This window comes from Rhinoraja longicauda, chromosome 8 (genome assembly GCF_053455715.1).
Source record: "Rhinoraja longicauda isolate Sanriku21f chromosome 8, sRhiLon1.1, whole genome shotgun sequence".
Taxonomy (NCBI): domain Eukaryota; kingdom Metazoa; phylum Chordata; class Chondrichthyes; order Rajiformes; family Arhynchobatidae; genus Rhinoraja; species Rhinoraja longicauda.
This window is the reverse complement of record NC_135960.1, coordinates 37,474,495-37,488,815: the sequence shown is the minus strand read 5'-3', so window position 1 is coordinate 37,488,815 and position 14,321 is coordinate 37,474,495. Positions and strand designations below refer to the sequence as shown.

Here is a 14,321-nt window from a genome sequence, read left to right as displayed (position 1 = left end):
GTCTGTCTTAAGCTACCCTAAAAATGCTAATCGACACAGTAGATTAAATTCTGCTGTTTTAGGCTAATGTTACTATGAAAGGTAAATGAACAGGTCGAGTAAGTGAGTGGATAACCCACTGGGTATATTGTTCAGTAAATGCTTTGAAAGTTTAAAGCATTTTCTTTGAAGGAGAATTCTGGCCTTTGGTAGTGGGAATAAAGGTATAGACTATTTTCTAAATGGGGAGACTTGGGAATGCTGGTGTAGGGTTCCCAAAAGGTTTATTTGCATGTTGAATCGGTTGTAAGGAAGGCAAATGCAATGTTAGCATTTATTTCAAGAGGACGAGAATATAAAAACACCAATGTATTACTGAGGCTTTATAAGGTACTGGTCATACTGCATTTGGAGTATTGTGAGCAGTTTTGGGCCTCATATCTGTGCTGGCATTGGAGATGGTCCAGAGGAGGTTTACGAGAATGATCCTGATGATGATTGGGTTAACGTATGATGAGCGTTTGAAGGCACTGGGCCTGTACTCGGTGGAGTTTAGAGGGATGAGGGGGGACCTCATTGAAATTACCAAATAGTGAAAAGCCTAGATAGAGTGGATGCAGAGAGGATGTTTCCACCAATGGGAGAGTCTAGGACCAGAGGGCACAGTCACAGAATAAAAGTACATACGTTTAGAAAGGAGATGAGGAGGAATTTCTTTAGTCAGAGGGTGGTGAATCTGTGGAATTCATTGCCAAGTCGTTGAGTATTTTTAATCGGAGATTGACTGATTCTTGATTCGTAAGAGTGGCAAAGGTTATGGGGAGAAGACAGGTGACTGGGATTGAGAGGGAAAGATAGATCAGCCATGATTGAATGGCGAAATAGACTTGATGGGCTGAATTGCCTAATTCTGCTCCTATAACTTATGAACATAATGCAATTTTTGAAACAAATCAGTGGAGTTCCCCCTCGTATTCTGCCTCCTATTAAGTCCTGAACCAGCATTGTTAAAGTACCTAATAGCAATTTGTGGTTTCTGGACTTGCTGTATGTAATTTGGTTGCCATGTTATTTTGGAAAAAAATAGAACAGGCATCACAATAGGAGAATGCTTAATTGGGTTGGTGGGGAAGTGAAGGCATTGTAGAAATTCAAGTCTTTGGACAAATCTATCCAGAAAAATACAGATATAATCCTTGGGATTCTCCAGAAATGCTGATGCCTTCCGCGACACTCCCTATGAATACATTCAATGGGATTTCCTGTCCTCACTGTACAACGCAGTGTCAGTAACACAATTTGATAATATTCTATTTTAGTATTAATACATTGAAAAAACAAAACTAATTTAGTCACACAGAAGTAAACATGGAAACATAAGGAGTAGAGAATTCTCGAGATACTGTTTACAACACAGGAAATGACCACTCCACACAAAGAAATAATCATCTTACACACATCCTTTGGTCTGTGGAATACCAGTAAAAAGTATTGGCAAAGTATGTATGAAGTCTTCTTATTCACTTGGCTATGAAAGTTTAAATAAAGGTGATCACTTCCAACAGTTGAGCAAGAGAAGGGCATTCATATTCTGAAATATTCTGTTGAAAAACACTCAATAAATTCCATCTTATACTGATAGCAGTGGACAGCTGTGGATAAAGCAATATTGTACCTTTATAAATGACTTTTTCTGGAACTTTTTGTTCAAATACGATTTTTTTAACTATTTCATTATTCATGATGGCTACTTCCCTGGCGACTCCACTTACATTGGTTGTTATCTTTCCCCCTGGGAAGCATCCATTTTATAATGGCTATGCAATAAACTGTAGCACTTGTGATGAAGTCCTTTCTGCTTCATGCATTCACTCCAATGATAACTTCATTAACTAGTCTACCATGACCAAAAGCACTCATCTGCCATGACATTTCAAGTCCAAAGCTCAGCTTGCCAAGAAAATGCAAACCCTGACATCCATCTCAGAATTATGACACAAGACCGTAAAACATTCAGATCTTGCAGGGAGAGAAACAGAATTAACATCGGGTTGATGACTTTTTAAACAGAACTGGGAAAAGTTAAGGGATGAATAAACTGGAGAGAAAAGGGGGAAGAATAGAGAGCATAAAAGGAAGGTCTGGAGAATAGAACTGATTGAATGACAAAGGTGGTAAAGGCAGGTGATTATCAAAAGGTATGTCTGGGGAGACGTAATAGGAGGCGATTAATGAAATCTGGAATGACAAAAAAGGGCAAAAGAGTTGAATGCGAAATATGAGCTACAAGGCTTGAATGGCTGATTATCCGAATCTACTGAATCCAGTTATTAATTCTGACGGCTGTAACACTTCCAGCTTGAAAATTAGGCACTGTTCCCATGGCCTAGGTTGGGTTTATTGAAGCAGCATAGAAAGCTGAAGACAGACAGGTCAGAGGAGAAGATGGATGAAAAATTATAGTGACAAGCACCTGGAAACACCCTGAGACTAAAGGAAGATGTTCTGCACAGCAATCACCCAATTTTGTATTCGCTTTCTGATTGTCAAGCAGCCTAGAATGCAGTCATGAGCATAGAATGCAGTGACTTAAGCTAGAAGCAGTGCATGTATTTGCAGAGAGTGCTCCAACATTATGCATTCTGTTTTGGATTTCCAGTAGCTGCAGGATTTTGTGATCAAAATATGATAATTCAACTCGGTAGGGTGGCGAAGCGGTAGAGTTGCTGCCTTACAGCGCTTGCAGCGCCGGAGACCCGAGTTTCATCCCAACTACAGGTGCTGTCTGTATGGAGTTTGTACGTTCTCCCCGTGACCGCATGTGTTTTCTCCGAGATCTTTGGTTTCCTCCCATTCCAAAGACGTACAGGTATGTAGGTTAATTGGCTTAGTGTACGTGTAAATTGTCCCTAGTGTGTGTGGGATAATGTTAATGTGCGGGGGTCGCTGGTTGGCGCAGACTTGGTGGGCCAGAGGGCCTGTTTCCACGCTGTATCTCCAACTCCTGGTGCTCTGTTGGACCACATAATCTCATATTTATTAGCAACTGTGAGCTCATGAACTAGTTACAAATTATGTTTGTAAATTTCCACCAGTCTGTTTGTGACACTGTGTATCAGTACGTCCATGTGTATGATCATGGGGTGAGTGGGTCATGGTTCAGTAAAAGCTGGTGGTGTTTGCAATCATTATTAACTCCTGATCTTGGCAAAGCAATAAGTAAATGTACTGAAAGGAGCTCCAAAAAACAGCAAAAACAGTTAAGTACACTTGGGAATCTCATCATTGATTATAAAGCAATGAATACAGATGTCTCACTGAATATCACTTACGCATACCCATTAAGTGGAGCAAGTCATCCTATATTTATCACAACCTTATGCCCAAGAAACCTGTGGCTGCCTGACCCCCTTACATTATGGCAGGTTGACCTCTGGCATCTGATGGGAATAAGGAAAGTTTAATCTTTAAGTATTTTAAGCATCACTGTCTGTGTCTGTTAACTACTATTGGCTTGCTGCCTATCTACAAACGTCTTAATTATAAAATAGTCATCCAGTAATTTCATTTGCTCCTTGGCCTCATACCTCCCCAACTGTGACTTTATCCAATGTTACAACCCTCCGAGAATGCGGCTTTGCTCCAACTTTGGCCTCCCACGCATTGTTAATTTACCTCACCCACCCACTGATATCTCTCCAACTACCTTGGCCCCAAGCTCTGCATTTGTGTCTCTAAACCTCTTTCTTTAATATATACTACTTTCACCAAGATTGTTTACATCATCCAGACTAGAAGGCATAGCTTTCAGATAAGAGGGGTGGTGCTGGAGGAAGTTGAGATAGTGGTGTTTAAGAGGCTTTTATATGCAGGGAATGGAGGGATATGAATCATGTGCAGGCAGATGAGATTAGGTTACCACATCATGTTCGGCACAGACATTGTGGGCTGAAGAGCCTGTTCCTGCCTCTTCCTGCCCTGCACAGTTCTTTATTTTATGTACATTAACATGAACTTTTGTAGCTTGCTATCAAATTTTATCTGCCTAGATTCCTGTGAGCCGGTAAATTAACTGCAAGTTGCTGTTGTCAGATACAAATCAGGAAAAATCATGACAAATGTAACAAAATATTCAGATGGTTCAAGGTCCATCTGAAGACTGCGATGCACTGACTACAATAGTAGGAAGCAGGCATGGTCTGAGGAAATCCCCTGGCTGATGTCTCTGCAACAAGCCATCAACATTGTTTTACTGGTGAACAAACATGATCCCTTGATAAAACCCATGAAAAGTATTTTCTCATCATTAAAATGAGGGAATTAATTCTAAAAAATATAAACACCATTCTGCACAGCTTTTCTTTCACACCCATAAGTCAAATTCACATGGCAAATTTAAACAAATTTGTCCAATATTCCTGCAATCTTTAGCTCCGGTGGACAAATGGTAAAGAAGTCATTGTATTGGTTCCCTACTCTGGTTTGATGTTTTCATGCAGGTTTTATTACGTGGGCTGTTATCTCCACGCACCACATCCACTTGATCAGATTTCATCACCAGGCACATCTTCTCCTCACTCTCCCTCTTAGCATTCTGAAGGGACTGTGACTCTCCACCTCCACCATCCACTCCCCTTCCCATGACCCTTTCTCTATACTTCACCTGGTCTTTACTTCATCTCCTGCCACCTTCCAGGGACCCATTGAGATGTTCCATGTGAAGCTGTGATTCACTTGTGCTTCTGGTGGTGGTGGACGTTCGTAGACGACGACAGCATGGCTGTGCCGTCTCATGTCTTGTGTGATCGAGTGTGGCTTACGAGTCTGATGCGTGAGCCACACACGCGGGAGCAGTGGGGGCACATGAAGGCCGCTGTGTGAGGAATTAGGGCTGCAGCCTTCCTCCTGTCTCTGACACTAATGAGTTGGCTTCGGTGATTGTCTTCGAAACTGCTGACCGCTTTCCTAGTGGTTGTATGCCAGCAATTCCCTCTTCCACTTGCACCTACCAATGAGGTATACTCCATTTGGTGCTAAAGCTTTGAGATCCAGTACTATATGAAGTGCCCTGCTCTCCGCTTTATTGGAGAAAATTTAATGTTTATTCGGAGACTTCTTTAATGAACGCCTCCATTTGCTCCACAAGATTATACTGGGCTTCCACTTGGCTGTCGCTTTAATTCTCTGAGTCATTCCCTCTCTAATCTATCTGTCCTCAGCCTAATATACTGCTCTGATGAGCCCAATGTAAATTTGTTAACCTCATCTGGTGTCTAGGCACGTAGCAACCATTGCGACTCAATATCAAATTCAACAATTTCAGGTACCTTTTTGCCTGTTTGTATCTGAACTAGCCAGGGTTATATATTTGTAATATTTACTCCGTTTCTCTCTCTCTCCACGGACACCACCTGACCTGCAGGGCATTTCCAGCATTCTCCTATTGGATTCAGTTTCAGTAATTGGGATTAACTATAATGAGAGAGTCAAAGAGAGATACAACATGGAAACAGGCCCTTCAGACCAGCGAATCCATCCCGACTATCAACCATCTATTTATACAAATTCTACATTAATCGTATTTTTTTATTCTCCCTGCATTCTTATCGACTCCTTATAGATTCCACCATTCACCTACACAACAGGGGCAATATTCACTGGTCATTTAACCTATCAACCTACACATCTTTGGGATGCAGGAGTAAACTGTAACATCCGGAGGAAACTCACTTGGTCAAAGGGGGAACGTGCATACTTCACACAGATAGCACTGGAGGTCAGGATCGAACCCAAGTCTCTGGCACTGCAAGGTAGCAGTTCTATCAGCTGTGCCACATACGTTGCCAGCCCTGGCCTTATCTTGTCAGAGATATTACCTTCTCCAATGGTTCCTTTTTTCACTCTTTCTTCCATCTGAAATGTTAACTCTGTTTCTCTTTCCAAGGGCAAGATGCTGCCTGACCTGTTATGTGCTTCCAGCATTTTCACCTAAATCCATACAATTAAGCCTATTCCAATCCCTGTTATATTAATATAATTAGTAAATGAAATGTTCAAAGGAAGCACTGCATATAAAGTTCTATCTCAAAGGTCTTGAGTTCTTTCATCTTCATTTCAGTATGGAGGATTATTCCCCTCAGATTGAGAGAGGTTTGTATGGGGATAATTAGTCGCCTCTTCTCCAGTAAGGAGTTAGTCACAGTATCATTCTTAAATGCTGTGGTCAGCTATACAGAAACACATTGCTTTCAAAACCACCCAACTGCCAGTTACTATATTGAAGTAATTGTTTGTTTTCCTGGTATTTGGAAAGCCTGCACTGTTTTTCTTTCCCTGCTTAGTAAATCAAAATAAACTGATTTGAACTGCTTCCCCTGCACTTGGGGAGGTAAATCCCCAAAACATGATGCCCTTAAGGGATAAACAAAAAAACATTGCTGTAGAAATGGTCGGAAAAACATTGCCTTGATCTAAAGTTAATGCTCAAAAAAAGTCTGTGGATAAATAATACAGAATTCTCAATGAGGTATCCAAATAACCATCCATCTGGGACAAGTCAAGAAACCATATGGTGGCATAAGTAAATATTTATTGTTGCCTACTGCTGGCCAAAATACATTCGACCTGTGCTGTTCAGTTCCATTCCAGTTTGCAAAGCACATGCTCAAGACAGCTGTGATTGAAATCAGCGCAACTGGTACTTAAGTTAAGGCCACTGTAGATTTTTACTTCTGTCCGGTTGCATGAGAAGCCAGACCTGTTTGACTGGGTTAGAGCATGGTAGTGATCCCTTCACAGAAAACCTATAAGACTTACCCAAGTGGGCTGGTAGTCTCCAGGCCGCCACCTGTCTTCGTGCTCTTCGTACGATGGAGCAGCACCTTCCCTCCTGGCCTGGTGATACTCCTTCCTCAGCTGGTGGATACGTTCCATGTTAGTTGGTCTTGAACTGTAGAGAACAATTGGACATGTTTAGAAATCGACCCTGTTCATCCTCACAGATACTCAAGAATTCACTGTTAAACATCATGGAAGACAGATCAGTAATTTCTCCTTTTTTGGAGAATGAAAATCATAGCATGGAAACAGATCCCTTGGCTGACCAAATCCCTGTTGATGACCACCCATGCATATTAATTGTACATGAATCCCACTCTTATTCAGCTCATATCCTCATCAATTTCCACCTCCAACACCCCCCCCACCTCAGATTTTATCACTAGGGGCCAATTTACCTCCCGATTAACCTACCAATGAGCTAGTTTTTGAGTTGTGGGAAGAAACCAGGCCTCGCAGAATCCCACACTGACAGCACCTGACGTCCAGTCAGGTTTATTTACCATACATCGAATCACACCTTTTTGGAGGTTTGTTCCCTTCTTCACTTTGTTGTTAAGTCACACAGGAGGAACAGTCTATCTCTCATTAGGACCAGGGCCATGGAATGTTCCAGGCTAGAGCATAATTCCTCTTTGGCCTCATTCGTTGCTCCAGCTTGATGTGAATGCACTGATGACAATGATATGCTTGTTCCACATTAGTGAATCAGAAGGTCATGAGAAGATCAGACGTTGTTTGTCACCTTCTGCCAGTAATATTTCACTCATTCTGGCCATGTCAATGTCAAAGGTTTGAGTTCTCTGATGGTGATAGCAGTATAAAGTTCAGATGAGTCACTACTGGAGTTGTTCAGGAGGGTTCCACTATTCCTGGACCGTTGTTGACTTTATATTTTGCCAGAAAGGCACTTTCAGCTGTATTAATAAAATTGCAAGAGGCTACCATCTTTAAATGGTGAGTGGTCACCGTCTTTTTCCCAGGATGGAGAATCTAAAACTAGAGGGCATAGCTTTAAGGTAAGAGGGGAAAGATTTAAAGGGAGATATGAGGAGCAACCTTTTCACATCCAGGGTGGTGGGTATTTGTAACATGCTGACAGAATAGATGGTAATGGTGGGCATAATTACAATATTTAAAAAACATTTGGACAATTACTTGGATATGAATGATTTAGAAGGAAATGGGCCAAATGCAGGCAATTTGATCAGCAGGGTTGAGTTGGGCCAAAAGGCCTGTTTCCACTCTATGGCTCTGAATATATCAATGTATCAGTAAACAAACAATTACATTGCATCATGATAGCTGATAGTGCTGGCACATGGGTGAAACGATGTTTGTAATTATGGAAATAAGTTTCTGTGGAAACTTGATTGGCAACAAAACCAACACAACAACCTAACTGCTCCCAAATCTGAACCCTCAGGGTTTTACCATTTAAATCAGGATTCAGTGCGTGTTGTTTTGGAAGCCTCTCATTATCGTAGCAGGATTCAGTTGTGGCAAGACCATTTTGTTACTGGTGTTTTCCAGATTTTGTGGATGTTGTAATTTAAAGCAGTATTTCTACCTCACATCAATTGTATCACCTCAACCACCAAACCAACTCAATCATTTCAATAGGCATTTCTGAACTAAACCTACAAACTGTTGCTACAAATCGAGGAATGTATGAGACTACACAAAGACCTCCAACTGACCAAATACATCAGTTGCTAGATAAAGATAGGCAATGCACAGTTCTACCAAAACATCAACAATCTAAGACCAAGTTGGAGGCCTACTTAAAGAATCAGCTCCCTGCCTCTGGGGAAGGAGCTGGATAAGGAGAAAGGATTCATGCAGGAGCGAGGAAGAAGATATGAGGGAATATTTGTCTGGCCATGTCAAAATGACAAGAGAAAATAAGTGAATCGGACAAAAAGCTACCTAGAGAAAAAAATGGTGAAAACAAATCGTATAGGAGGGAAACGCAGAGGCACAAACAGTCAACATTTTCACTTTCTCAATGCAGGAGATGCCATAGGAAATGTAAGTAGTAAATGGAATCACACAGTACAGGAAGGCACCACATTTGCTCTGTTTGTGGAGGAAAAGTCATTTTTGTTAAATAATAATGATTGTTAAGGCTTCAAACCCAGGGCTAGTCAAATACAGCTAGCAGGCAAATTCAAAAATAAACAAATATATTAACTGCAGCAGTCCACCAGTGAAGACAGCACACATCAAGCGAAAATAAGATGCATACCACATAAAAACAGACATTACCCTCCACAACCAATTACATGAATGGTAACCCTGATCACAGCATACTGAAATGTAAAACATCTGTTTTATAGAATTTTAATAAAGCTGCATTCATCACAGTGTACAAGCATTTTTCTTTCTTCAAATGCACGGGACAGGCATTTCTGTCGTTATTACTTGCAGCCGAAGCATGTCACGCATTTTTAATTTAGAAGAGATGACCTGCAGCTAGCATGAGGGAGGTTCTCTCAGGCAGCATTCGCTATCTATATTATGAAAAAGCTATTAGCGATCCTTTGTTGTGTTCAGGAAAATAGACAAGGCTGTGGAACGAGGGCCATATATTTTAAAGTTACAGTCAGTCACAAGTCGCTGGCAAGTAGTTTTAAATAACCCTACATTTATCTCTTCACAGCAATCTCAGATTTATCTTCTCACAATGGCAGAGGAGCAGAGGAAAATTATTCTCGGTAAACAAACAGAAGTGTATTATCCAAAGGGTATTCCATATGGAAACAGTGAAATGATTAGAGTAAGTTACATTTGGAATATTAAATAGAGTGGAGGGAGTCGCACCACAATGAGACGGAGGGCATTATCTGAACAGCTATAGGTTGGAGGGCATCACCTGGACAACAGTGAGGTGGAAGCTGTAACCTTCAGTAAGGTTCAAGTAGCTACCTGGACAACAATATGGAGCAAGGAGTTACTGATGCCTTGATACTGGACCCTTTAAATCCTGATATATAAAGAAATCTTCCCCTTTCTTTCTCCTACCATGGGCAGAATATTCTGTGTCTGCGAGAGCATTGTGTGCATTGTTCAGTGCTTAGTTTAGAGATACAGCGAGGAAGAAGGCTCTTCGGCCCACACCGATCAACGATCGTGCATTAACTAGTTCTACCCTACACTCTATGGACAATTTACAGAAGCCAATTAACCTACAAACCTACATATCTTTGGAATGTGAGAGGAAAATGGAAAACTCAGAGAAAACCCAGGCGGTCATATATAGAACGTACAAACTCCATACAGGCACAACCACAGTCAGGATCGAACCTGGGTCTCTAGCTCTGTAAAGCAGCAACTTTACCACTGCACCACTGTGCCGCCCGGCGTGTAAAGGAATGGTTGAACACTGCTAATGTGGGAGTTAGCCACCTGTGGTTTCATGCATAATATGTGGGATGATGTAACAGAGAGGAAAATGAATGTGACAAGGCATAACTGTAGAATAAATTAATTATTAGATGTGACAGGCCATTCCAATTAATTGGGTACGTACAGATGGCAGGTACATGATAAAACATGGTCTATGTGTATTATAAAACATATATCTTGCACTTATAAAGCCACGAATGTTTAATAGATACAGAAACATTTCATAGAAAGAAGCAGATCTGGAAAAGAACAGGAAATCGCAGAGATCAAAAATATTCACCAATTTCCTGGTTGGAGCCTTTGCGAAGATTTTTACATAAAAGTGATGTGGTTTTCGGGAGAGTTCCATCACACAATGTGAATAAGTCCTAGCACAAGCATTGGGGCAGAGGGGAAGGATGTTGGGGTGGTGAGGAGAGAGAGATCACAGATGTTGATACTCACATGATTTACTGCATCCTTTACTGCTTTATGTTTCAGTCCCACATACATGTCCTACAGTACTCATTAGGAATGTTGCTGAACAGAATTAGCATGTCATTTAAATGATGCAATTATGTTGTGAGAGTTGTGTGGTGCTGAAAAGTTCCTAATTATTTCTGGGTCAATCTGAATCACTAGAGATCCCTGCCTTATGATCCTGATACACTTTTGGGGTTACCTGTATTCCACATTCTTTGGAGTAGTATGGGAGAAATTAGACCATGCAATCCCAGAATATATGTTATTAGTCTCTGCCAGGTCAATGTCGCCTTCTCAGTGCAGCTTGACTGGGATATATACGAGTTCAGGTTCAAGTTTATTGTCATATGCACAAGTATGATGAGGTACAGGTACAATGGAAAAGGCCAAGATCCCTTTGATCCCACTCTAGAGCAGATCTGCGATCCCCACAGCCTGTTTCAACAGGTGGTCTCTGATCCACTGACACATCTTGATTGCTAATCTCTCACACCCATGAGCTTATCAACCAGCGCCCACCTGATTCAATCACCACTTATCCACAAAATAGTGGCATTTTATAGTGGCAGAACCAACCTGCACCTCTTTGGGATGGTACAAACATCCCAGACAGGCAGCACCTGAGGTCAGCATTGGACCTGGATTGCTGTTAGGGACCAGCATCGTTATGCTTAGGAAGGAACTGCAGATGCTGGTTCAAATTGAAGATAGATACAAAATGTTGGAGTAACTAGGCGGGACAGGCAGCATCTCTGGAGAGAAGGAATGGGTGATGTTTCGGATCGACGAGGTTTTGGGTTGGACCAGTCTGAAGAAGGGACTCGACCCAAAACATCACCCATTCCTTCTCTCCAAAGATGCTAACTTTCCCGCTGAGTTACTCCAGCATTTTGTGTCTATCTTTTTCATCATTATGCTCTCCACATGTGGAGCCAATGTGGACCAACAATTCCAAGTTGGATGAGTGAATAGATCTTGAACACCAGATCACATTACCTGCCTCAGACTCTCCATGCTGGCTATAATTTCAACTTGGAAACTTGCAGATGCCCTGTTAAGAGTTAACTAAAGTTGTTGGCTGTAATTTGGAAAGAAGGCAGGCTTCAATAAACTGCCTACTGAGAATGATATCTAATACAATGTTCCCAACACAACATCTGTTCTAAAATAGCTCCCCTTCAATCTGTGAGCCTATCTCACAGACATTATGCACGGTAAAGTACCATTAATGGACCACAAATAAATCTACCACAACTGTACAGTCAGATCCCAAGGAGGCTTTAAAAGACGCTAACGTAAAGTCACTAGGTTTGGTAAGATCAGAAGTTTAATAACTAACTGCCATACTGCAACAAGACAAAACCTGTGAATAGTGACTCCTGCCTTGGAAGGACAGGTCAGAATAATATGAAGTTACTAAACTCCAACCATAAGACTGTAAGGACGGGATTATACGAATAATACGATTAATTTGGGATTATACGAATACGATTATACGAACACACGCACTGCGCGTCACACAAATATATGAAGCAAAAGAAAATGGGCTGTCATGAATCTTTTAAGTATAATAGAACTCCATTAGCAAAGCTCGGCAGATAATTACGCCTGCCATTTTGATTAAGTAGGCACAAACAGCACTGACTAACAACACTATCAATATTAAATTAGATTTGAGCCAGTGTCTGACTGCTTGAGTGTTCAGTCTCTACTCTGCAGAGTGAAATGAACTGTGCACTGCAATAAATTATCTTTCGCTGTTGTGCTTATTCATTGAATATATTTAAAAGCGGTAAACCAAGAAGATGAAGCATCTCATTCTACCAGCATGCTGCACTGCACAAAGTTTATAGGAGCATTATTTTTCCTGTTTTAGGTTACTTGGCATTTTTCATCTCTCTATACACCACAAACTCCAGGGTTAGTGTACAGTCAGTCAGGGACAAATGCACAGCTTATTCGGGACTTTTAAGGGATTTTCCTGTTCTGCTTTGGACTGAGGAACTCAACCTCCTTCTATGATGAAAACTTCCATTGATATCAATGTACTAAAAATGTCCTAAGGAGTGATGCCCATCAAAATCTGATACTGAGCCAAAGAATTCAATGATTGTTCAACAAGGTAGGTTTCAAGAAATATAACACTCTTCCTCTTTCCTGATCATGGAGTCAGTGTCAGCTATTCACAAACAATCATTCTGGCACCCTACTTCTCAGGGGCTAACTTAATTTCTCCCCAACATTTCATTCTCTCCCCTCTTCCTGCACCCAAACCACTCCATCAGAGGTGCTGAGTCTTGTAAACAATTGAGTTCTGCAACTTCCAGCTGCCTTCCAGAATTTTATCCAAATGGGCAACCAATGTGGGATGAGCTTAGAAAGTTGTCCTCCTCTTCTCAAGCAGTTTCTCAGGATCAAGGCTGACTTACTTCCACTCTGGTTTTGTGGGTTCTGAAAAGGCTAAGAACAATGTCGAAACCATTGGGTTCAACTAAAAAAGCAACTGCCTTCTCAAGACAAGAGGCATGGGAAAACGCAAGCCCCAGTCAATGGTGTTGCCCACCATGGGACAAGCAGAGAGACTTCATTAGTGAGGATTTCTGGTCCTGCCCACGATCCAGTGATCAATACTGTAAAGATGCTGCTGAGGAATCATTGGGTGCTGGCAGCATTAGGTTCAAAAGCAATGCCTCGTCTATTCAGTTTGGAGAGTACACAGGATCATCCTTTAATTAAGGCAGGAGAATGAGATCAATGCCTGCAAAATACTTGCATTTTAATAGGATTGTACAGCAGAAGGAGACCAGACAGGCACTATACAAATAGACCCATGGCCCTGCACTTTGTCCACAGCACTGCAATCTTTCCATTACAAGTGCAGTACAATTCCAATAATCTGGTTTCCAATGGTTCAGAATCTGGATCACCAAGCAATGCTTGCCATGCTCCTTTCTGTCACTGAGGCTCTAGTTCCTGCACTCACTTTAAACTTAACTTTGTCCCGCCCCTCCTGACATCAGTCTGAAGAAGGGTCTCGACCCGAAACGTCACCCATTCCTTCTCTCCTGAGATGCTGCCTGGCCTGCTGAGTTGCTCCAGCATTTTGTGAATAAACACCTTCGCTTTAAACTTAACTGGTTCACTGATAAATTTATATTAGACAACATCTTTTAAAAAAGTGAATAAAAAATTGTGCTGGGTGTTACATTCAATAGTCTGAAAAATCTGCTGGTCTGGCACTACCAAAGTTCAGAACATGACAGATCCATGGAATTATTGCACCAATCTTTTTGAATATTCTAATTGAATCTGGTCCCAACTTCCAGATCAAAACACAGTTCAAAAATATACTATGATAGACACAAATACTGGAGTAAAACTCAGCAGGTCTGGCACCATCTCTGGAGAAAAGGAATAGGTGACCTTTCGGGTCCAGACGTTTCATCAGACTCAAATATCTTCAACTCAAATACAAATATCCTTATTTGTCACTCATTTCCGCCAGCTTCTTTTGCAAAATATCTTTGATTACTTGGCTAAAAATGTTAACGAAAGAGTAAATATTGTGGTCGCATTTTAATCACCAAAAATTGTGGTGGCAGCACTTTGACTTTTGAAAGTATGTTTTTATTTTA

At 41.2% G+C, this 14,321-nt stretch overlaps 1 protein-coding gene across 3 annotated transcripts in view; it reads right to left on the bottom strand.

The window, feature by feature from the left end:
* The window catches only part of LOC144595861 (partitioning defective 3 homolog B-like), a 916,989-nt gene that overhangs the window by 114,159 nt on the left and 788,509 nt on the right, over positions 1-14,321 (bottom strand). For all 3 annotated transcript variants that reach the window (XM_078403665.1, XM_078403667.1, XM_078403666.1), the window contains one exon: positions 6,796-6,928. In XM_078403665.1, the coding sequence (XP_078259791.1) occupies positions 6,796-6,928 (133 nt within the window). The remainder of the gene's footprint in view (positions 1-6,795; positions 6,929-14,321) is intronic.